The following is a 25,493-nucleotide window of genomic DNA, read 5'->3' on the forward strand; positions in this document are numbered from 1 at the left end:
TGACTCGAAGAAAATTTAAACCAAATTAAACGAGATCATTTTCATTAAATAAATTAATTAAAATAAGATAAAATTTCAAATTCACATACCACCTAGACTTTGGGTCTCTTCTAATCCTAACCCAAGTAAACCATCCTCTATGACTCCCTGCAATGTTATTCTCCGGCGAATTCACCTTGTATAGACGCAACTCGTTGATGCTCAACACGCGGGCTCGACTCTAAACCCCGAAACAACAATCCCATGTTCTTGTTAAAATAGCCCTACTAATTTATAATTCCCGAACATTTCGAGTTGTGGGGAAAATTGAAGGTTATTCAATTTGCTTGATCGCATGAATAAATCGATGAATGAATATTTACTAAAATACTTCCTTTGATCCGTTAACTCGCTTGAATTCGAATTTTCCCTCCAAATATCGAGCTGATTGCTGAGTCAGCGTTTAGTTTTACTGGGTTTGGGCTATTTTTATTACTTGGGCCTAAATGTAAGTGCATTGTTATCCAATTCAACTAAAATATAGAGCTTAAATTAAATTCTAAAGTATAAACAGCAAAATAATCAATAATTAGTGACTAATAACTATTGCCTTCGTCCCACATTAAGTGTCACATTTAGTGTGGGCGTGGATTTTAATAAATATAAAAAAATGGGTAAAACAAGTTAGTGGATTAGGAGTTATATATATTAGTTTTATAATAAAATATGAGTACAATTGATTAGTGGAATGTGATGTCTATTTATTATTTATGCTAAAAGTGAAATGTGATTCTTATTATGGAACAGACCAAAATTGTAAAATGTGACACTTGTTATGGGGCGGAGGTAGTAAAATCTAAGAACTAAAACTAGAAACTCTAAATTTCAAAAAATTATCAAGACTTGTGCTACTGCATGTTTCGATAATAAGACAAAATTAAGCAGTCATTTTGTTAAGTTAATGTATAAATAGTAGCAAAGTGTATTAACTTAATAGTAAAATATTAAAAAAACTTGACATTTTTGATGTTGCACGTAACTTTTTACTATGACATGTAAATATACGAATATCCTATTTATTTGATTATGCACACGACACTGAAGCATACCATTTACCAAAATTAATTTTGTTTTGAAAAAGAAATTAAAACCATGTAAGCATTGAAAACGAGATTATTTTTCATTGAATCTAATTAATAAAAATATAACAAAATTCCAAATTCACATACTACATCGAACAATTGGAGTTGTTGGAAAATTGAAGGTTGCTCAATTTGCTCTAACCCATGAACATTTGATTTTGTACGAATATTTACTAAATTATTCTATTCAACAATTTTGGCTAGTTTCCATTTTACTACTTAATTAAGCAAAGTGAAAATACGTTGTTGATAGATTAGATTGAGAGAGACAAAAACTAAATTAATGTGGTCACGGATTGCAGTTGAGAGATTGAATTGTCTGTGGTCAACATTCCATCTGATCTTATCTTCATACTCATTATTCATAACCACTAAATTAAGGTGTTGTTAAACATTGTGTCAGAAGAAGATAATCAATGATCTATCAAATTCTCAGCCAACATTCTTAGAGAAAACTGTGTTTGAGTTAGATCATGGCAGCCTATGCAGCCTTACTTTCTCTAATGCAACTTATAGATGATATCCAACACCATCACTCCCCACCCATCTCTCTCCGCCAAAACCAAATTCAATCCCTCACTGAAAATGCTCTCTTCCTGCAAGAATTTCTCAAAGATTACATGCCACCTGTTTCTGACAGCGATGAGGTAGATCCATTGGAGATGCGTATCGCTGATGCAGCTTATGCGGCTGAAGATGCTATCGAATCCCATATAGTTGACAAGATTCAGCACAGTAGATCCATAGCCACCAAAATCAAAAGCTTCTTCAATTGGTTTCTGAGAAATGTCTCTGCAAACCACAGTGATGATAATGATGAACGAATCGAGTTGTATCGGGAGGTAGAAAACGTGATAGAAGAAATGGATCTGATCAAGAGAGTGGCGTTGGAGACCAACACAGAGAAGGTGGTGGTGCTCCGTGATCAACCACGTAGATTCGTCCCTTCTTCTAGTATGAAGAAAAGTGGTGGCATGATGGTGTTCTCTGATCATGTCTTGCGTGGAATCATGGAAAAGCTCATATCATATGAATCCGGTCGCCAAGTCATCCCCATAACAGGTATGGGCGGAATTGGTAAGACCGCCCTTGCTCAAACTGTTTATTCCAAACAAGTTATTAAAGAGCGTTTTGATATTCGTGCTTGGGCTACTATTTCTGAACACTACAACACTAGAGAAATTCTATGTGAACTTGTTTCTCAAGCCACTAACCGAAAAAAGGAACAATTAAGTGAAAGGAGTGAAGCCGAATTAGGATTAGAGCTCCACAAATATTTGTTTGGTAGAAGGTTTCTAATTGTAATGGATGATGTGTGGAATATTGAGTCTTGGGACGAGATTCAGCATTCGTTTCCTAACAATGAGAATCACAGTCGAATAATGGTGATGACTAGGCTATCCCAATTGAGTTCTAAATTAAACAATCATTATAGCCATTCAATGGAGTTTCTTGATGAGCCCAATAGTTGGGTCCTACTATCCAAAACTGTGTTTGGAGAGGAACATTTTCCTCTTGAATTGGAAAAAGTTGGAAAAGAAATTGCATACAATTGTAGAGGACTTCCTCTATCAATTGTTGTAGTTGGAGGTATTCTGAAAAATATGGAACACACCCTAGAGAGTTGGAAATCAATACGGAACAACTTAATTTCACTAGTAAGTTTAGACAATAATAAGCATTGATTGAGATTGTTGAAAATAAGCTATGATCATTTGCCAGTCTACTTAAAGCCTTGTTTTTTATATATGGGTGTGTTTGAGGAAGATGAAAAGGTTCGCACCTCAGAGCTCATCAAGTCATGGGTAGGCGAAGGGTTTCTTAAACCAATAGATGGCAAAAGTTTGGAAACAATTGGGAAAGGGTTCTTAAAGGACTTAGTTGATAGAAATGTCATTCTAGTTGAGGAGTTGGGGTCTACTGGAAACATAAAACAAGTCAAAGTTCATGATCTGGTAAGAGACTTATGCATGAACTAGGGCAAGAAGGAAGGGTTTTACCACGTGATAGGAGAATCTAGTCCTAGAAGCATAGAGAACCATCGTCGCATTGTCATACGCTGGAACACTTCAAAGACGAAAGTCGTCGATGACTTGAAATCTATGTCACATGCTCGTTCCATTATTTGCCAAGATAGCGAATTTAAAGTTCCATGGTGCCGAAATTTGGGATTGTTGAGGACAACACAAGCATGGACATCTCGTGTGTTTCGGTATGTTAACTTGCGGCACCTTGCAGACTATGATGGTGAACACGACCCCTTTTCTGCCAATCACATTTGGAATTTGCAGACGCTGATCATTCATAGGACATCTATATTTAGGTGTAATGAGATTTGGGAAATGCCTCAATTGAGGCATATTGAGATATATTCTATGCTTCCCCTTTATCCTTCGGGTGATGCTGTCATCATGGAAAATCTCGTAGTACTTAAGGGATCACTTAATTTCAAGTGGGATGAAGAGGTTGCTAAGAGATTTCCCAATATCAAGAAATTGAACTTACATTATTTAAGGATAAAGGAAATGGGGTGTGATCATTATTATTCTCTGGGCAATATTAAATACTTGTGTAAATTAGAATCCCTAGATATCTCGTGTTGGTTTGGTTATACTGGGAAAGTCTTTTCGTTTCAGATCACCTTTCCTCCAACCCTCAAGAGTTTGACTCTTGAGATGATGAGTAGCTTTGAATGGGGAACGATGTTGGAAACGATGGCTTCGTTGCCCCTTCTTGAGAAGCTCAAGTTGTTCCGTGGATGTTTTGGAACTGGTAAGTGGGAAATCTCTGAAGGCCAATTCCCTTGCCTCAAATACTTGGAATTGCGTGAATGTGATGGTCTGAAAAATTGGACAGCAGAAGCAAGCACCATCTTTCCACGCCTTGAGAAGCTGCATTTAACTCGAATGGAAGAGTTGGAGAATATTCCGTCTGAAATTGGATACATATCGACTCTCCAAAATATATCGCTATACAGTTGTGGAGAATCAGCGATAAAATCTGTGAAAGAGATAGTAGAGGAACAAATGGATTCACAAGGTGATCTTTATTTATTGTTCACATTGCGCTTTCGTCTTCTTATAACGAAGAAGAATTAGCAATGTTGAAAGAGATGCAGAGATTGTACGGTCCCAATATTGAGTTCAGGATTTCATTTTTCTAAATATTGAGTTCGTGGTTCTTATATTTTTGTAATATGTTGCATTTTCTCATGTTAATGGACTCCATGTTTATGCATAATGATATCTGCAGGATTATCCAGTACATATATATACATATTTGTAATTTGTTGATTCACAACATTTTGCATATCTTCTAACCTTTTCAGTTGCTATCAATTTCTTCTGTTTTAATTTAACTGAAATTTACTTTGAGAAAAAAAAAAAAAAAAAAAAAAAAAACATCTTTAATTCAAGTGTTTAATATGCCAAAGATAGGAAACTATATATCAGACTGTGAAGTTAAAATCTCCCTCCAACCTTGTCCCTTGACACCCTGAATTCATTTTGAGAAATTGAAAATATATTTCATATTGTAATAAAAATACGTAAATGCATAAACTAGTTCCGAATTGGGAATTTCCCTTGCCTCAAACTCTTGGAATTGCATTCGTGTCGTAGCCTAAAGCATTGGACTACAGAAACGAGCTCCATCTTTCCACGCCTAGAGAAGCTTTTCTTGAATTTAGAAGGGTTGGAGAATATCCCGTCTAAAATTGGAGACATACCGATGCTCAAACAAATATTGATGGTTGATTGCAGTGAATCTGCCGTGCAATGCGTCAAAGAGATTGTAGAGGAACAAATGGATTTACAAGGGGACAATCTTCCTTTCGAAATAATACTCCGAATTAAAGTATTAGAGAGCTTGGCGGTTCAAACTTTGAAGTTGTATATATATTCCTAACAAAGGGCAATGTTTTATAAAAAAATATCGAGTTTGATATTCCTTTTCTTCTCATCTTTAGAATAGCATTATATTAGTGATCAAGGTCTAACTAATTTTAAGTGTATAACTAGAGAACAAATCTCAGCCACACAAATAAAGGTAATAAATATTATTTATTTTAATAATGTAAAATAAGACAATGGTATTTTTGGAATCACATTATGAAATTCATAAGAGGCGTGTGTTCCATATCAAATCATTCCATTCCAAATCAAATCTAGAACCGAAATTTCATGATCGATTTCCTTCCAAATTAGATTCATTCAAATTCGGTTTTTCCATTCAAGTCATCCGACGCGATTCTTCTCCCATTCACGTGATTCATTCTCCAATTCATCGCGACGCGAATTTTGTCCAATTCATCGCCATTCTTCTCCAATTCATTGCAGTTCATCGTGATTCCATTCTTCTCCAATTTATCAATCACGCAAAAGAGAAATCAATGGATTCAATTCTGGTGTGGGGACGAAGATTATTTCGATTCTGATTCATCATCGTCGGGAGAGGAAGCTAAGACTTCTAAAGGTAATTATCATACTTTGGAGTGAAGTATTTATCGCTTACAGTGAAGTATATGATGCATGCCTTGTAATGTTTTGCGTTTTCATTCCAGTGAAGTATATTAAGGATATAGTGAAGTACTCCCTCCGTCCAGCAATAGGAGTCCCGTTTTTCCGTTTTTGTCCGTCCGGCAATAGGAGTCCCGGTTCTACTTACTATATTTGGACAATTTAATTATCCTCCTCTTTCTCACTTATTTACATGTCTGCCATAAAAAAAACACCCCACCCACCTCCCTCCCTATCACACCATTGAACGATTAATTTATCTCATTCTCTCCATTCTCACTCTCTACCTCTCTCTACCTCTCGGAACCCTACCCCTTCTCATCCGCCACCGCCTCCTCCGGCAAAAGGCGTCCCAACCGCCTCCACTTCCCCCCTCCTCCTCCCACGTTAATGGATTGCATCTCTGGTGCAATCGAAAACCCTAATCGGCCGTCCCCTCTTTCCCGTTCGAATCCGACGCCGGAATGGACCTTCGACACTTTGGAGGATCTTAGTTTTCTGAGAACCACCCTCTATCTAGGGTTTGGAGGTTCTTAGATTTTGGGTATTTAGGGGTTTCCTAGGGTTTGAAATGTTATGTGATTTAGCCACCCCCAATTTGGGTTAGGAGGTTTAAGGGTTGGTGTTCTACTGCCCTATGATGAAATTGGTGTTCTTTGGCTGATTTTATTTGTGGCATTTTTTGCTGGTTGGCTTATTTGTTCCTGCTAATGTGTTGTGGTGCTCGTGTTGTGATTTAGCCACCCCCATTTTGGGTTAGGAGGCTTAATGTACTGCCCTGTGATGAATTTTTTGTTCTTTGTCAGATTAAATGGAATTTCTTGCTGAATTTGTCATGTCATATGTTGATATTATTATCTGAGGGCTACTCTAATGTTCTATTGTTGATATTGATGTTGGTTTGGAGGCTTGTGTTGATATTATTGTGTTTGATGCTTGTCCTATGTTTATTAGCCACCCCTATTCAGGTTGGGAGGCTTGTGTTGCTGCCATATGATGAAAGTTTTCTAAGGGCCTTCATGGTGATGTGTTGTGAAATCTGGCCATGGTTGATGTTGTTGGCTGTTTGATGTGGTGTTGGAAATTGTTTGTGGTGCTTATCATGTGTATTAGCCACCCCTTTTCAGGTTTGGAGGCTTGTGGCTCTGCCATACTGATGTTAAATGTATCTGCTGCCTCCATTACAGTGCTTGAGTAAGAACTGCAACACATTGTTCTTAATGTTGTTGTTCAAGTATAGAGTTGTCCTCTGCCCATTCTGTATCCCTATGATGAAATTTTTCTGAGGGATTTATAACTGCAGCTGTTTAGGATGTTTTTTTTGGAGATTTTGAGTTTTGGAGTTGATAGAAGGTCTCTTAAATGTATAAAGTTGAATATTTATAGCACTTTGAAACTTTCATTTTTTTAGTTCGAATTCTCCTCCAAAAATTATGTAAAGGGAGAGTAGAAATTTCTATTTCCCTCCATGTATTTTGAACTAATCTTGTTGAATTAGCAGTTTTTACATTTTGAGCAATCTTTTTCTTTTCAGTTTTTCATTTATGTGATTGAACGTTTTAAAAATAGGAATATTAAAAATGTCATTGTAATTAATGACATTAAAAAACGTTTAAGCAACATAAAAAAAAGGTTGGCAGCTTTTTTGTTTTACAGTTAAGATGAAAGAAAAAATTGAACACAATTGATGTGGGTCCCAAATTCCACTATCACACCCCATTTATTACACACTCCAACTCGTATTAAAACCCGTGCTCATTAGAAATGGGACTACTATTGTTGGACGGAGGGAGTCTTTTACATTTACAGTGAATCAAATTATAGTTATAATGAAGTAGATGATGCATGCCTTATAGTGTTTTGTTTTTTCATTCCAGTGAAGTATATTGAGGATATAATGAACTATATTGTGCTTACAGTGCAGTATTTTACCTTTACAGTGAATCAAATTATGGTTATATTGAAGTATATGATGCATGCCTTATAGTGTTTTGTTTTTTCATTCCAATGAAGTATATTGAGGATATAGTGTACTATATTGAGCATATAGTGAAGTATAAATTGTTTTTTTATACAACAATGATTTATTGCGAACAGTGATGTGAATATTTCATATAGTGAAGTATATGTAACTAATAGTGAAATATAATGTTGTTTTTTTTATACAACAGTGATTTACGTGCCAAAATGTCTCGAAGATTTAAAGCCAAGAATTGGACAGAGTTTATCACTCTTGATCGTGCATTGGACTTCTATAACAATCACGCTCGACATGTTGGGTTTGATACGCGTAAAAATGGATAAAAAAGGTGAAAGAGAAGACAAAAACAGAGGCACTGAGATTATCAATGGAACCAAGTCGAAAATGTGGACTGCTAAGAGATTGGACATTAGGCACAGGACAGAAATAGTTCACTTTGTAGCATGTTTAGTGCACTAATGACTCGTTTTTAGTTCACTTTTTAGTGGTTTTTATCTCGTTGCAAACATGTCTTTTGTGTTCTGCTCAAGTGCGAATATGTTCACTTTTACATGTGTTTATTTCACTGCTTACAAGTCTTTAGTTCACTTATATTGTCCATGTAGTGAAGTATATTACCTTCACAGTGAATTATATTTACCTTACAGTGAACTAGTGTATTATGGTGAAGTAAATATGCTTTATAGTGAAGTAAATATGCTCTATAATGAAGTAAATAGGTTCTATAGTAAGGTAAATAGTGAACATAATATTAATGTAAAATAAGAACTAGCTATTGAATTTGAATGAAGTGAATGGGTTTGTAGTGAACTAAATGGCACATATTATGAACTTCATCAAGTATCTACAATTTTTCATGAATGCTTGAAGTTTACAATAATTTTTTCCACATCTATGTCCATGTTTTTGCTATATTCTTCATAATGCTTCGATGTTGTCGCAAGTATCTTGTTGTGGAGGTCTATCCTCCCTATTCTTTGTCCTTCTTTCAGTAGAAGCTTCTGTTTCTTGTTTTGGAGGCATATCCTCTCTATTCTTCGACCTTCCTTCTGCAACAGCTGCCCCATTTGTCAAATCTTTATCACCTATTGGTTGTTTCATTTGTTCTACAGAAATACATAAAATTAGAAGATTCATTCTTTTCACATGCATATATAATCATAATAGACTCAAATTATTGCATGGAACCTTTAAGTTTGTCAATTGGTATAAACTTGTCTTTCATTGCTGCCAATGTTTCATCTATTGAAATATTAAACATCAATAAAAGCATCGTATACTTTACAATATGCTCAATGTACTTCACTGTAACGAATAAAACATAACACTGTAAAACATGCATCATATACTTCACTATAACCATAATTTGATTCACTATTAAGGTAAAATAATTCACTGGCACATTTTACTTCACTGAAATGATAAAATAGTGCACTATAAACATGGATTACAAACACTTCACTCGAAGCGTGAAATACTTCACTGTAAAAACATTTTACTTCACTAAAATGATAAAATGGTGCACTATACGCATGGATCACAAACACTTCATTCTAACGATGGAATACTTCACTCTAAGCACGTTTTACTTCACTGAAATGATAAAACAGAGCACTTTAAGCATGGATCACAAACACTTCACTCTAACACTGGAATACTTCACTCTAAGCACATTTTACTTCACTGAAAAGATAAAATAGTGCACTTTAATCATGGATCACAAACACTTCACTCTAACCATGAAATACTTCACTCTAAGCACGTTTTACTTCACTGAAATGATAAAATAGTGCACTTAAGCATGAATGACAAACACTTCACTAAGCATGAAATACTTCAGTTTAAACATGTTTTACTTCACTAAAATGAAAAAACAGAGCACTATAAACATGGATTACAAACAATTCACTCTAACACTGAAATACTTCACTCTAAACACGTTTACTTCACTGAAATGATAAAACAGAATACTTTAAGCATGGATCACAAACACTTCACTCTAACACTAGAATATTTCACTCCAAGCACGTTTTACTTCACTGAAATGATAAAACAGAGCACATAAGCATGGATGACAAACACTTCACTCTAAGCATGAAATACTTCACTCTAAGCACGTTTTACTTCACTAAAATGAAAAAACAGAGCACTATAAGCATGCATCACAAACACTTCACTCTAACCATGGAATACTTCACTCTAAGCACATTTTACTTCACTGGAATGATAAAAAAGAGCACTTTAAGAATGGATCACAAATACTTCAGTCTAACACTGGAATACTTCACTCTAAGCACATTTTACTTCACTGAAATGATAAAATAGTGTACTTTAAGCATGTATCACAAACACTTCACTCTAACAATAAATTACTTCTCTCTAAGCACGTTTTACTTCACTGAAATGATAAAATAGTGCACATAAGCATGAATGACAAACACGTCACTCTAAGCATAGAATACTTCACTTTAAGCATGGAATTCTTCACTCTAAGCATGTTTTACTTCACTGAAATGATAAAACAAAACACTTTAAGCATGGATCACAAACACTTCACTCAAAGTACGTTTTACATCACTAAAATAATAAAATGGAACACTTTAAGCATGCATCACAAACACTTCACTCTAACCATAGAATACTTCACTCTAAGCATGTTTTACTTCACTAAAATGAAAAAACAGAGCACTAGAAGTATGCATCACAAACACTTCACTCTAAGCATATGTGAAAACAGTATACTCACGTTTCTACATTCTAGTTCATTGTAAACTAAAATGAATAAGCATAATATGACTTCATCGTTAAACTGACTCCATCACTATAAGCATAATATGACTCTATCATTAAACTGAAATGCAAATAAAATCGGTTAAATGAATCGTTCCTCTAATAAATAGGTCGACGAACTTAATTGAAGGCATTAGGCATGTTGAATCGAAGGCAATGGCGTAATGAGCAACCATAAGAAGGCGGCAACAAAGTGAATCAAATGAACTTTAGGCGCAGCTGAAGAAGGCGGCGGCGACGACATAGAGTTGTCGTTTTGAGTGAGAATTGGTGGAGAATTTGAGAAGAGAAGGGAAATCGATGGAGAATTCAAGCGAAAGAGGAGTATTGATGGTGAATTCGAGCGGAAGAGAAAGATCGGTGGAGAATCGATGGAGAATTTGAGTGGAAGAGATGACGGGAAGAAGAAAAATTTTCTAAATGAGAGGAATTCAAATTTTAACCCCAACTTTGTTTGTTAAATGACTATTTGACCCCCGCCTTTTTATAGTGAACCAATTCTTGCTTATAGTGAAGTAATTTTATGGACCAATTTCAAATTCCTATGCTAAATTTAAGCCATTGATTTCTTTATCTTGTGGTTGAAATTTGTTCTTTAGTTATACACTTAAGGGGAACTTGCCCTATATCACTACTCTACTAGTATTATGTTGCATTTTCTACAAATTCTGTGCAAACGAATCAGTTTACCATAAGTTTAAATTACACTTACACACCTCCTAATACATATATAGCAATACTGTTAGGCACGAGGTGAAGTTTCATGCAGGAACAAGTAATTACTACTAGTAATTTTTAATTGTTGTAACTTTATACTTATAAGAATATGAATTTGAACTATATCCCGACTTTATAGGTCAAAAAAATCAAATAATTAGTTTTATGCTAATGGAACAAATTTCATGATTTTGCATCTAAATTTTTTAGAACTAAATTAATTTGTACATGGACACATATCATAAATTTTTTATAATTGAACGATAAAAATAGCGACCACAGTGGGAGTCGAACCCACGACCTTCTGATCCGAAGTCAGACGCGCTAATCCACTGCGCTATGCGGTCATTTTTGTTCTGGAACAGCATATATATTATATTTCCTTTAATTAATAAATAAAATAATTTGATATTTTTCCATCCTTGCCAATTAAATGGCCCATTTATATCTATCCCAACTTATTTTATGAGCAGCAGTCCAATTTTACGGCCTTTTAACTATAAAGCCCAATTTATCTCTATGTAACAGCCCATCTTCAACTTGCATCACAAGTAGTACTATAAAATCATAGCATCAATTTAATTGGCTTGACACTTTTCAAAGAGGTCCAAATCATAAGAGAAACTATTTTGACTCTTTCTAGAAAACACAGTTAGGTGAGAATAACAACCATCATAATTAAAGCCATATGTTATGTTTTCCATTTATCTTTTTCACATAAACATGTTAGTGCAATATGTCACCTTATATACGTTACAACTATAAATTAAAACTTCACATCAACTTTAAAGATTTAAGCATCATATACTAATTAAGAGTCATATTATGAGGAGCAAATGAACATGCTCCTTTTCTTCACAAACACACAAAAAGTTACACTTCACAAACAATAGGAAAAAAAGGAAAAAAGTAAATAAAGGCTAAAATTTTCCATATCTTCTTGTTTTCTTCAGCCAAGTTAATAATGCTACTTCCAATCCTACTGGTGGACTTTCACCGATTGTTGCAAGGCTATAGGCACTGTCTCAATCTTGAATGAATCAACTTCCAACAAATCTTGAATCTTAATCTTTTCAATGAGCTTGATCACGATCTTCTCCATGTCCTCCCCGTCGATCCATTCGTGGATTTCGGCCCTCAGAAGTGTGCGATTTTCGCATATCAAGCCCCACACGGGGAAGTCCTTCCTCGGCATCATAAAATCGGCCTCCCTTAGCTTCAAACTCGGGCAAAAGTCGCCAATTCCGTCACCGAGATATATGATCCTTTGCTTCCCTTCTTTCTTTGCTAAATCGGCTTGAATCCTACTTATGATCATGCCCTATTATTAACCAAAAAATAGGCCAAAAGATTAGTTCAAAATTCAAATGTTGGAATTAATAATTTAAACTAGACTATGCCAACTTATGTGACACTAATAAAGAAGTACATGAATTATTATTTAATGTAAGATTTTGTGGGCCCTACCTATTAAAAATAAAATTTAGAGAATCTTTGGGACAAAATCATCGAGACACAAAATCAAAAACCATGTTCGTTCAAGAATCAATTCAATTTTTCTTTTTAAATAAAAATAAATAAATTATACCTTGCACATGTTGGGAGGGCATAGGCTGCAGCCATGGGGAGATGTGTGAAAATCAATGAAGGGAGAGATTCTGAGCCTCCCTTCTTCATCAACATAGCCCGGGTTCGTGTTGATTTCCGAGAAATAATCCTTGATTCCGAGATGCTCAACAATCGTCTCGATGAAGAATAAATTCGCATCACTAACAATCCTCAAATCACATCTAAAAAAATAAAAAAATTAATAAGTTTTTTATAATAATAATAATAATAATAATAATAAATAAATAAATAAATAAATAATTAAATAATTAAATAAAATTTTATGGCCAAGAAATTACCCCAAAGCATGTGCAGTTTTGATAGTAGGAACGATTCTTGGGTGTATGGGAATCCTTCTCAAAACTTTCTTGACATCTTCAATGGTTTTCCCTTGTTCATGAAGCTCTTTCATCATTCTATCCTGCAAAATTTTTAAAATAAAAAAAAATATTAATAAAAAAATTTCCAAAGAATGTGGATTAAAAAAAATACAAAACTATAATGAAAAAAAAAATCACATAAATAAATAAAGATATCGGTGAAATTCGAACCATCATAGTGTTCCACGGCATGGTGGGGAGGAGCTCGTTGAACAAGTCGGTGGCACCGAGCTCGTCGACTACCCAATTATCGCTGTCGACATCGATGATGGTCTTGTCGAAGTCCAACACGATCGTAATTCCGGCCATTTGTGAGGATGTGAAATCAAATCAAATATGACTTGAAATATTTGGTATGTTTTCTTGTGGTGAGAAATTGAGGTTTATGTGATGGGTTTATATAGGTGGAATTTGATAGGTCTATTGTACACGAATTTGAGTCAGATTAGGCTTGGGAAAAGGTGAATTAAATAATATGCCAATGGAATATTACTCAATTGAGGCTGCGGTTTATTAAAGCAAAACAACTATTTCGAAAAATCAAATTGTATTTCTATTGATGTCGGTGAATCTGAGCCGTTGGATTGAGGAGATGGGGTTGTGGCCACATTTAATTAGGTAACTATTAATTTATGGTAATTAAAATACGCGGAGAAAAGGGAATATTCGAGTGGAATTGAACTGTCCAAATTCCACGTGTGAAACGCACTTTCTCTCTCTTTCCATAACATTGGGCGAATATTCCAGTGGGAGTTTCTTTCATGATTCTCATTCGGTGGTTTTACTTTTTTACCACTCGTTTTTTTTTTTGTGAAGCTTCAACTTCATTTGTGATTTTGTTCATGTTATTTTATTATTTATTTGTATTCTGCTGTGGAAAATAAATATGAATACATTAGTTTAAACTTGTGTTCATTGTTTTTGAATTTTATTGATGTTATTTTGTTAGTGTTAAGAACAATAATTATTTTTACAAGAGCCTTATTTGAGACACACTACCATTTTAAATCATCAAAACAACATCTTTTAGTTGTAACAACGGTAACTTTAACAGAACAAAATTTAATTATAAAAATACTAATAATTTTTATGTATTTTGTAGTGTTTTAGATATGATTTTTTGTATTATGTATATTTATTTTATTTATTGGTGTATAAATCCTCGTTCTATTTCATAGTAGCTTTATTTTTGTGTATTTTGTATTTATTCTTTTTGTAGTTGAAAGGGGAAGAGGTCCTAGCTAGCCACCAATGTGTATTTCAAGGATTCATTTGTGTGTGGTCAAGATAAGTTACTAAATTTTATATGAAAGGGAGTACTTTAATTGTTTTGTCATAGTTTGAAGTAATTTTTTTATACTACACATTACGATTTATATTAGGAAAAGTAAGACGTGATATTTGAAATTGGACTTTTACGTGTTCATCGTAGTGATACTAGAATAGAATGTACATAAATAATTTGTATAGTTTAATTGAAATGACGAAGCACTTAATCGACAAAACATTTTTAATTTTCAAATTATATCTTTGATTACACAAACACACGTAGAAAAGATAATGCAAAAAAGTGTGTAGATAAAGTGGGGATGGCTCAAGAACGTTCCCATGTGGTGTAGAGTCTAGAGATAATTAAAAGCTAGGAATAAATAATTGGGTAAGGGCGGACGTAGCAAAAAATATTGGTCAAAATTGAAAAGAGTTTTCGAGAATTTATTCTAACTGTGTTTCAGTAGCAGATGCTATTTCATTTACTTTCACAATTTCAGTATTTGTTTAGTCTTCAGCGGTTTCGGCTTATTGGGGGTTAAGTATAGTTTTTAGAAAATTTGGAAATTTTAGTTTTTAGAAATTTTGGAAAATTTTAGGTACCCATTTCATGCATATTAATGTACTATATTATACATTCATCATCTTTTACCATGAATATAAACTATCCCAATTTGTTTTTTCACATCTGAGTTTTTCTATTATTAGCAAGTAAAATATGCTACAAGTTGAATTGAATTTCGTTTAACAGGACCACACATATATATGTGATGAAAAACAACTTAAAACTTTCCTTTGGATATATACACATCTTTTTCATTAACCGGACAAAAAGCACAAAAACAGGTGGTGAAGCGATGCACCACAATTTAACTAGTTAAATATTCTTATGAATTGCGATGTTATAATTGGAAATTGATTTAATTTTACGTCTACTTGACAAAAATACAAATTCATTGATGAATTGCTGATCAAAGGTTTTTGGATTATATTTTATAAAATTGTTCAGATTCATATCTCTATTTCTATTAAAAGAAAGGCCAAAAGAGCTCAATGCGGTGTGGTGTATCGTGGCCTGCAGAGCGGTAAGGTTTATTATATTATAATTAGATTGTTTAGAGTCGAAGGGTAATTTTTGTTATTTTCAATTTATTCTATTTTATATAAGTGCATTAATTTTGTAGGAGGTGCAAGGGTGAACACAAAATTTGTTTGTTAGGAGTTATATTTATATATTTTTAGTTCAAATTTTTTAAAATAATTTTTATGGGTTATATTTTGATTTGATGATGAAGTCTTTCGCAGACGGATCCAAAAAAATACCAAAAACTTGACTATCATACTAGACAGATTAATTTTTTTAATAATATGAGCTCAAGCCCTATTAATTCTGCCCCTCTTTTTATATATTAAATTATACTTCCTCCAACCCAAAAATAATGACATTTAGAACGACACGAAAATTAATGCATAATTGATAAAATAAGAGAGATAAGGAGAAATGTAGTTAAAATAGTATTTAATGGATAGTGAGTAGTGAGAGTATATATCTGAAATTCAATAAAGAAATTATATTAATTCTATGATAAACACGAACAGTATACTAGAATAAAAATCAGTATATACTCATCCAAACAGGCTAACTTCGTCTATGTATTATCGAACAAATACTCGAATATATTTTGATATCAAGTATATTAGGTATCGAAAGACGAATAATTCTCTAATTAAACCCACTATCTCAGCATATTTGTAGCACATGAATCTTATTATAACCACTTTTTCTAGAGCATTATGCACTTTATAATTTGAAAAATCACAGAAATCTTAAATTATGTAACGGTAAAATAATTTAATTTTACATTAGAATAATATGTTACTATAAAATAATACCTGATGGACAGATATTCTCCATGGGAATAATTATTACGACATACTACCAAAGATACTTTTAATAAATTTTAATAAAAATAAGTAAGTTATTGATTTTATTTGACGTTCGAATCTCTTTATATTATTATTTATTCTTATTTGTTTGAGAGAAAAATGATGATTTCTCTGATTCTGATCTCCATTAAAATATAGAAATAATCACAAAATATTATGCCTTTTTAAATAAATAAATTATTCTACTGAAACTCGAATAAATAAATAGATTTTTGTTTAAACTTTAATTTGACAGAATCGCACTCTCTTTCAAACATATGCATTTTGAGCACGTGGATTAATTAGACCAACAATCTACGGCAATCTAGATGTCGTTTTATTGCTATTTCTAATTGTTTGATTTATGAAGGTGAATATAATTTCTACTCCTACAATTACACATGAATAAAGAGCCAAACTTATCAAGGTGAATAATAAAAATTACAGCCTACCGACGACAGAATTTGATATATTTTGATATATAACTATTATAGGAGTAATTTTTAATTACTGGGGCTATCGTGTCGAATCTCTTGATAGAAATTGATTTCACGTGAATCTCAGGGACAACTTTCATTCTCGTGATCAATTAAATTGACTAGTCCATAAATTATTAGTACAAATTAATAATCAGACCTCCATAAATATATATCAATTCACTGTCAATATATGTAGTATGTAGCATGATAATTTGAAAATTACTACTGTAGTTGGAATACTTTAGTAGATTAAAATCTTAAACCGTTTTTATTAATTTACCGATCGATGCTTAAATTTGCGAATTCATGGACACGCTGACATGTATACTTACTTTCCACCAAAAAGGGAAAAAAAATTGAATACAACTAATTGTCAATTTTTCATGAACTTTCAAGAAATCATAAAGACGAAAGAACTTTTTAAGAAATCATAAACCCTTGGCTTTATAATCACAAAGGGGCTTCAAATCAGAACTCGTATTAAAAATAAAAAATGATAGTAATTCATTTTAGCTATCTGATCATGAAAATTTAGGTAGATGCATCTTATTGTTGGATGGATACAACACCATAGTTTGAATCTCATAAAGACGATTTTTTTTAATTTTATTTTTTCTAAGTACAATTAATTATACTATAATTAAAGTTCTTTTTTTTTCTGCAATTGCCGATAGATATTACTCCACAAACAAAAATCTTGCATCCAATCCACGTATATGCGTAATAATGTGAAAATAACAATTAGATACAATAATGATATAGATTAGAGATCATATATTTGTCGGGACAATTATAGTACTAATAAATTTATAGGAAACGATATATAGTTCTGTTTTTTTATTTTTTATTTGGAAGAAGTATCATTCTAGTGGTGGACACTCAAATCCTATTCAGCCTGTTGTGATTTTTAAAAAGTTGATGATTTAATTACACGTATTTACTCTATAAGCACTATTGTTTAATTAAAGTGCATTTGATGGCCAACAATTTTTTTGAAGTGATGTACGTAAATACAAAACCTGCCAATTTCTACACGAATTGGACAAGTGCAAGATATTGCTTCACTTTATTATAAGATAAGTTTAAAATATTAAGCATTTCAGATTTATATCAACATAGTAGTCCTCTTTTTAGAGACGATCTCTACTACTTTTATCATGTTTTATAGCCACTACCGAGCTAGAGTCATATTATTATCATTTAATAATATAGTTTCGACATTACATCTTATTATTTCAACATTGCAATTTATATCTTCTTATGGAAGAAAATTATATTTTGATCTTATAATGAAAATTATGTTTGCCTAGTCGAATTAGACTTGCTTAATTTGGTGTGACAAATTCTTTAAATTGTATCGAAATCAAGTAGTAATTGTTTTAATTTTTGAAGCTATATCAGCCCGACTAATCAAAAGATTTATAAAGATTGGCACTTTATTTAATCATAAAGGTAGGAACTTAGGTTGCTGATGTTTTTATTTGAGTGGTTGTTTAGTTGGCTGGTCTTTGATCTATTAAAAAAGTAGCACTCGACAATTTGCAATTTCTTTTAATTTTATTTTATTTTATTTTATTTTGTTTCATTGGCCAACCCTAGCCATTTTATTTTATTTTCATACTAACTTGTAAGTGTTTTTTTATTATTAACCTTTTATTTAGTCAATTACATATAGTGCAGTCACTTTTCACCATTACTTTCTAGAATGAATTTTTGGTTACATGCTACTACTAATTAAAAATCATTGACTAATGATTATATATCTTAATTTATTTTTCATGCAAACAAACACAAATTATATAAAAAAAAATTGTCTGCAAATGATGTGTGGAGTATATGCTAGTGTTGTGACTGAAATTTGAAATGTGTGACAAACGAAAAGTATGGTTATGAATAAAAATTTGGGACTGAGCTATTAATGGTCTCAGAGGGCGTTTACTTTATGTGATAGGATGATAAAATAATCACTTCTAATCCAATAATTAATTAATTTAAAGATTCACTGAAAATAAACACCCAAATCATAAACCTCCTTAATAATGCCACTGCTAGTGAGGGGTGATTCATCTGGTAGCTGATTCAATAGTGTCATGTCTACTTTTATTTTGAAAAATATAGTACTATTATATTTTATATGTGGAGATTTTAAGTAAAATCGGGAAACAAAATCGTTGTGATGTCAAGATCCATATTAAAAACTAGTCAATTAATTCTTGTTTTTTGAAATCATGGTGCCTTTTTTCCCATCACTCCATAGTGAAAGCTTATTGTGATTCAAAGGGCCAAAATATTTTCGTTAGAGCCAACTTTTTCAAAATCGTGTACCATCAACCAGATTTGCAATCTCTTTTTGGTACCAATTATTGAACATTTTTTATGTAGGTAACAGAAGAAATTTTAATGGGAATTTTGAAGAAAGTTGTCTATTAATTTGAGCAATTAACGGAATGATAGGTAGTGCTAAATTTTTTGTTTTTAGATCATTAACTTGAGTACAGTTTTTTCTCTACTAACATTAATCTAAAAATATGACTACTAAATTTGATTGATAGCTTCAATATGACTACTACATTATTATATGATCCTCTAAAAATATGACTACTAAATTTGATTGATAGCTTCAATATGACTACTACATTATTATATGATCCTCTCATATGATCAATCCACTAATAATATTTCAATTACATTTTATCTCTCTTATTTTATCAATTTTGTATTAAAACTTGTGTTATTATATTATTTTGGACAGAGATAAATTTCAAAATTAGTTTCAATCTATTTATGATAATTTTTCTCTATAATGAGGTTGATTCTCTTTTTTACTAAAATTATTTCAACTGTTATTTATCTCTATTTCTCTTTTATTTTATCAATTTTATCTTACAACTATGTTGTGATGATGTCTACTACCAAGACTTATTTTCATAGTAGTATTTGAATTCTAATTTGTTGTTATTCAATATTAAATAAATTACTATTATTAACTATAATGGCGGGCGTCACAATAGGATAATTGGTAGAGATGCAGAGAAGGGCTCAGATGGGCCTGGAAGCATAAGCGCCTAATATGATTATTTTCGGCCTTTCAAGTTTTTAACGTGTAATATTATTATAAATAATAAAAGAGCGTTTTTAATAGTAATAAAATGGCTAATCTAACGACTCGTGTGAATTTTGAGCTTATTTGATCATCTATACTCGTGCAAATATTCAATCATATATTTCTTTTTAATTTAAAAAAGGTATTTTTAATACTAAAGACTCATTGTCGTGGAGCTTTAACAAGAAGGGCTTCATCCCAATATATTTGTGCAATCAGCCCATCAAAAGCTTTACTCGGCCCATGTTTGCAATAATTATTTTGGAGCTTTTCTTTAATTTATTAGAGCACAACTAATTGAAATTTAGACGTATGTTTAAATAAATTAATTTTTGGTAAATGCATTTATTCTTGGAGCTCAAATTGTCAATATGGGTCAAATCAATTTTATATGTCATGTCAATTGTATTAATATGTCAAAACTAATCATATTATTTGACTCTAACATGAATCACGAAGGGACCAGCGATCTTGACAAATTAATAAAATTTGAATGCACTTAAATTCGGTATTATATGGACTAATTCTCATTGTCAACTTGCTGAAAAATAATAAATTATAACGTGCCATAACAATGACCGAAATAATGGAGAAAGCACATAAATCCTACTTTCTTGAATTCAAAATTTGTTAGATATATCAAAACTGATTGTAAAATAATTAAAACCACTATTGTAAGTTCTTTGAAACCCAATAAACTCAAAAGAAAATAAATAAAAAAAGCCCGATATAATAATAAAATGAGGATTTCGCAACTTAAACGATATCAGTTTAACTCGTCGACCTATTTCGTAAACATTGAACAAATTTTAAGTACTACATTTCTAGTGCCAGTCTGATAAAAATACATCACGGCTCAACCGACTTGCCAACCACACTCAAATTACATTTTCAGTGTCAGTCTGATGAAAATACATCACGGCTCAACCAACTTGCCAACCACACCCGCTTTTCTTAACATAGAAATGTTTGCAATAAAATACTCTCTCGTTTCATTTAAAATGTCCACCTTTCCTTTTTAATTTGTCACATTTAAGATGTTCGCTTTCTATATTTGGAATAAATCTCTCTCTGTTCTCTCCTCATTAAAATATTAAAGTTTTATCTACTTACTTTACATAACAACCTCCTCCTAATATCTCGTGTCATTCAACAATGTGGACATTTTGGATAGAGCGTAGGGATAAAATGTATTAAGATGAAAAGCTATATACAATGAAAGCGGTGAAAGGGCCTAAGATTGGCTCTCAACTATGGGTGACCGTGACATATAAACAGAATCATTGGGTTGGATTTACTGAGCCAAACGCATGCATTAATTTATGATTGTCCAAACTTCAAACCTACATACTTATATACATATACTTGTCACATAATTAACCTACTTAATTAATGTTTTGGGGGCCCCTATGCTCCCTCCTGTGATGGTGGACCATGAACCAATCACCATGGACCATAGACCACCCTCATTGTTTTGCCCTTTTCATTTAATTTCGATCTACTATTGAATTATTCCTATTTGTTGTGAAAAGGAACTATAGTCATTTTTAGTTGACTTTTTCTCTATGGTTGATAGTAGTATTTCTTTTTGGCATAACAAAACTAATAAATTTATGTAACACAGTGTTAATGAAAAGTTATCTCAAAAGACTAGCATATAAGAAAAAAGAATTCATTAGATATATCAATCTGATTTCTTTTACGAAAACAACACATGTTCAAGCCGCAACAAATTATCCATGACTTGAATTCCCGACTTATTTATTGCAATGGAAACGTCGCATTCCACTTCACATTAATGTACATGCAATTGAGACACACACGTTCACATACAACAACTAGGGCAATTTACATTCCATGTATACAAAAAAAGGTCCACTCTATGAGTTGTCTTCTCCCATTCGTTGTGAGCTATTTAATTTATCAAATATCCTATATGAAATTATTAATTTTAATACAGTAAATGAGACTGTTAAAATCGTCAAAATCGGATTAAAATCGTTTAAAAATTGACGGAACTGTTAGTGTAGGACCAATTGTGATCCGAGTTGAAATATTCAGAATGTCAAAATTCAAAAGATAAAGTATAAGACCAAAATCGTAAAATCAGCATATGTTTAAGATCAGTTTTAACCTTTACTCAATTTAAAAAGATCACACACACACACACATTTATCTACTGGTTGGTGACTGGTGAGTACATCAGTGTGCACATTCAATGCTTTCTACAATAACATCAATAAAACTAGAACTCAATTTTCCATATCAATTTCATCATTTCTCATTTAAATAATGTAAGCTGACGTGTAATTCCAAAATCAAGTCCAATATTATCTATTGACTTTGCAACTTAATTTTCAACATTATTCATCTTAGTTGTCACTGAATTGACAGAATCGTGTTCAGACATGTAAATATCCAACTATCCAAGGGGTCAGAAGTTTGTTCAAATTCGAAGACACTTATTGCAAATTTAACGGCATAATTTGTTTATGAATTACGCACTCTAAGGTATGAAAATTTGAAAACCACTCACTCTCACAAAATAACTCAAATTTTTAAATTTCATGTAATCATCTACTTAAATAATTTTTCATAGAATATATATCAATTAAATAATTTTATGAAGATTTTATTAAATTTCTAATTGCATATATTCACATGAAGAAATTTAAAATTGAGTACAAATACAATGCATAAGCGATCATTTAAGTCATTCTAGAGGTATTGGAATTAATGATGAAGCACTGACATAATAGGTTAATTAGATATTTTTTCTTTAATAAGTAGATTAGAGGTATGAGTCATTAAAGATAATAGATAAATAAAAAATCGTTATTGATTTTCTTTATTTTTTATTTTTTTAAAAGGGTGTTAGAATGAGACAATTCTTGGATTGGGTTGTTTAAGAGATGGTCCAGAATTTGGGATATAAATAAGGGTGGTCCATATAAGAGACTTGAATTAAGTGTGGGCCTAATTGGCCCATTTATCTTAAAAGTGAGCCTACATTGAAATTTAATTCACCATTCATTTATCAACTCAGCACCAATCCAAAAACAAAATTAGGATAATATATTTAACAGTGTGTATTAATCTAAATTTTTTAAATGTGATTCGATCATCTTACTGCATCGAGTACACTTCTACTTCATCATAAAGGCAGCATGCATAAATTACATGCAACTAATAATAAAATTGAGCATTGTGCAATGTGGATGGAGTACAAAAGTTGAAATTTGTATTGTCTTTCTTATCACTGAATTATGATGTCCCATTCCTCAACACTAATTAGCATATTTCTAGCACATAAATCACAAGCCAAGAAAGAACATCAATTGGAGAAATCAAGAAACAGAACTCATGGGTCGAACTCATGAAAATGGTTGTCGTGTTATTAGTGTTGAAAGGCGGAGGTAGTGTGATCTGTGAATGGACGGTGAACGATGAACAAAAGTAAACTCCAACCACAAAGGAATGGGGGAGAACTGCCATACTATGGATCAACAATTTCTTCTGATAACAACAATATTGTGGATCCGCAATTAAGAGATACTATAGTTCTTTCAAATTTTACTTCAAAATGCAAGCAAGTAAAATTTGCCAATATCATTTTATTACCACAATGCAGTCAGCTTGTACTACATTTGAATTTGACTTGGTTTATTTTAAATGCTTTTGATTCATCTATATAAAGTCTAATTGGTGGTTCCACTCCAAGCATAACTCAAGAAAATGTGGGTGGCATTGATGTTGATAAAGACAATAGAAATAGAGAAAATCTATTTTTCATAACATATTAGCATTTCCAAAATTAGTAATGCTAGATTGCTAGTACACAAGTCTCAAACATGAAACACACATGAAATCATCAAAGAAAAAAAAAGACTACTGCATTGATCATCTTTCCATCGCCAAATGACTTTCATATTCAAACCATTTTACATTAATACTTACTTTACTATACTACATATATAATCTTGAAATTTGAAAATAAAATAAAAATAAATAATGATTGATGATCTCTTTCAACATGAATTTTTTCACCTTTTTTCCACACTAAAGAAAAGTTGATCCAGGTGTGTAAATAGCAAGATCAGGCCAACCATTACCTCCACCACCCCAACAACCACCCTCTCCTCCACCACCACCACCGCCGCCGCCGCCTCCGCCGTGGATGCTCAAGAATCCGTCAGCATTGTTGCTAATAGCATCACTCTCCACATTCTGACCCGAACCCGGATCGCCAAACTGACCCGTCATCTGCAACCCGGACCCGTCCGCCCCCAACCCGTCTAGGAAATTACCGAAATGCCCCCCTCCGGAGCCCAAGAGAGAGCCGAATCCGCCGCCCGCCTCCATCAAATTCCCAAACTGCCCCTCGAAATTCTCCCCCTTCTGCGGCGGCGGCTCGGTGGTCTCGCTCTTGCTCTCATTCGCCGGCGACGATACTGCGGCGGCGGAGGGGCGTTTTGCGGCGGCGGCGGCGGAGGTGGAAGAGGAAGAGGAGGAGGAGGCGGCGCGCTTGGAATTCTTCCTGGAGCCGCCGCCGACGGGGATGTTGCGCAAGGCGCCGCCTTTGGTCCAGTAGCGGCGGCAGTTCTTGCAGAAGTGGCGGGGCTGGGAGAGATTGTAGTTGTTGTAGTAGCAGAATTTGGTGTTTGTGGAATCGCAGCGAGGGCATTTCAGCTGTTCTTGCTCTGGAAATTGAGGCTGTGATTGCGCTTTGATCTGTGAATACAGAGATGGGTCTTGCATTTTTTTTGTTTTTTTTTTCTGGGTCACGAAAAAGAATCGATTTTTATTTGATATTTGGGCGAAAGTTGCGATCTTGATCACAAATCAAGAAAAAGGTGTGATCTTTTAGGAGATCAAACTATGTGAAGCGGCGAAAAGGGAAGGATCATCAAGAATAAAAAAGTGGTTTTGGTGAAGTAGTGTTGGTTAATTTCTTGAAGAAGTTGTAATAGTTTGAAGGATTTTTGTTTCTGTTTGATGTGAGTGATCTCTGCAAATTTGCCTAGAGCTCATCATATATACACTCACATGATTATAGAGAGAGAACACACACATTTGGATTTTGGGTTAAGTGGGTTGAGTGGAGTGAGTGAGGTGAGCATGAGATATAATGTGGTGGGTGTAGAGGTGAATTATTCATTGGATTAATGAGTTGAATAGTAGTAGTAGTTTAGAAATAATAATTAGATTGTCTAACTCTTGGCTGATGTATGCACTTAAGGAACTAATTGCGTAGATAAACCATATTATTATAATCAAGGTGAGGGGACAACAGAATAATCAGTGGAAAGTGATAAGATTATTTAATTATATAGGAGATGACCTTAGATTTCCATGTTGGAGTATATTCTCACTTGTCACATTTTATTTTGATGTATCATTTCATTGAATAATATTTCGCCACACATTTTAATAGCATGATCTTATTAATATGTCTATTGAATTATTGAATATGAACTTAATTAACAACGATAAACAAGAGGAGCCGTGATTAAGGGAAGCCGAGCCAGATGACAATATGGCTTTTTAGCCGAGCCGAGCCGAGCCTGCGTGCTAACCAAGCACCGGAAATAGTGATAGATCA

General features: G+C 33.0%; 3 protein-coding genes and 1 non-coding gene across 4 annotated transcripts; 1 reads left to right on the forward strand and 3 right to left on the reverse strand.

Moving 5' to 3' along the window:
* Positions 1-1,534: 1,534 nt before the first annotated feature.
* On the forward strand, positions 1,535-4,418 carry LOC125205238. The gene is made up of 2 exons (XM_048104068.1): positions 1,535-2,198; positions 3,758-4,418. The coding sequence occupies exons 1-2, from the start codon at positions 1,595-1,597 to the stop codon at positions 3,793-3,795; spliced, it is 642 nt and encodes a 213-aa protein (XP_047960025.1). The 5' UTR covers positions 1,535-1,594; the 3' UTR covers positions 3,796-4,418.
* A 6,981-nt stretch (positions 4,419-11,399) lies between these two features.
* On the reverse strand, positions 11,400-11,473 carry TRNAR-UCG. Its single transcript has one exon. It is a non-coding gene; the product is annotated as a tRNA-Arg (tRNA).
* A 456-nt stretch (positions 11,474-11,929) lies between these two features.
* On the reverse strand, positions 11,930-13,495 carry LOC125205235 (inorganic pyrophosphatase 1-like). The gene is made up of 4 exons (XM_048104066.1): positions 13,286-13,495; positions 13,034-13,155; positions 12,715-12,916; positions 11,930-12,447 (listed from the first exon to the last, which is right to left on the reverse strand). The coding sequence occupies exons 1-4, from the start codon at positions 13,421-13,423 to the stop codon at positions 12,106-12,108; spliced, it is 804 nt and encodes a 267-aa protein (XP_047960023.1). The 5' UTR covers positions 13,424-13,495; the 3' UTR covers positions 11,930-12,105.
* A 10,168-nt stretch (positions 13,496-23,663) lies between these two features.
* LOC125205236 (dof zinc finger protein DOF3.1-like) lies at positions 23,664-25,010 on the reverse strand. Its single transcript, XM_048104067.1, has one exon. The coding sequence runs from the start codon at positions 24,647-24,649 to the stop codon at positions 23,951-23,953; it is 699 nt and encodes a 232-aa protein (XP_047960024.1). The 5' UTR covers positions 24,650-25,010; the 3' UTR covers positions 23,664-23,950.
* Between the last annotated feature and the right edge of the window lie 483 nt (positions 25,011-25,493).

Source organism: Salvia hispanica, chromosome 2, assembly GCF_023119035.1.
Source record: "Salvia hispanica cultivar TCC Black 2014 chromosome 2, UniMelb_Shisp_WGS_1.0, whole genome shotgun sequence".
Taxonomy (NCBI): Eukaryota; Viridiplantae; Streptophyta; class Magnoliopsida; order Lamiales; family Lamiaceae; genus Salvia; species Salvia hispanica.

Bases quoted from the DNA above. Each gene is read 5' to 3' on its own strand.
- LOC125205238 (XM_048104068.1), top strand. From the start codon at position 1,595: ATGGCAGCCTATGCAGCCTTACTTTCTCTAATGCAACTTATAGATGAT. The intron at 2,199-3,757 runs GTAAGACCGCCC...TTTTCGTTTCAG, and splicing joins AACAGGTATGGGCGGAATTG to ATCACCTTTCCTCCAACCCT.
- LOC125205235 (XM_048104066.1), bottom strand. From the start codon at position 13,423: ATGGCCGGAATTACGATCGTGTTGGACTTCGACAAGACCATCATCGAT. The intron at 12,917-13,033 runs GTAATTTCTTGG...TTATTTTTTTAG, and splicing joins AAAACTGCACATGCTTTGGG to ATGTGATTTGAGGATTGTTA. The intron at 12,448-12,714 runs GTATAATTTATT...GGTTAATAATAG, and splicing joins GCCCTCCCAACATGTGCAAG to GGCATGATCATAAGTAGGAT.
- LOC125205236 (XM_048104067.1), bottom strand. From the start codon at position 24,649: ATGCAAGACCCATCTCTGTATTCACAGATCAAAGCGCAATCACAGCCT.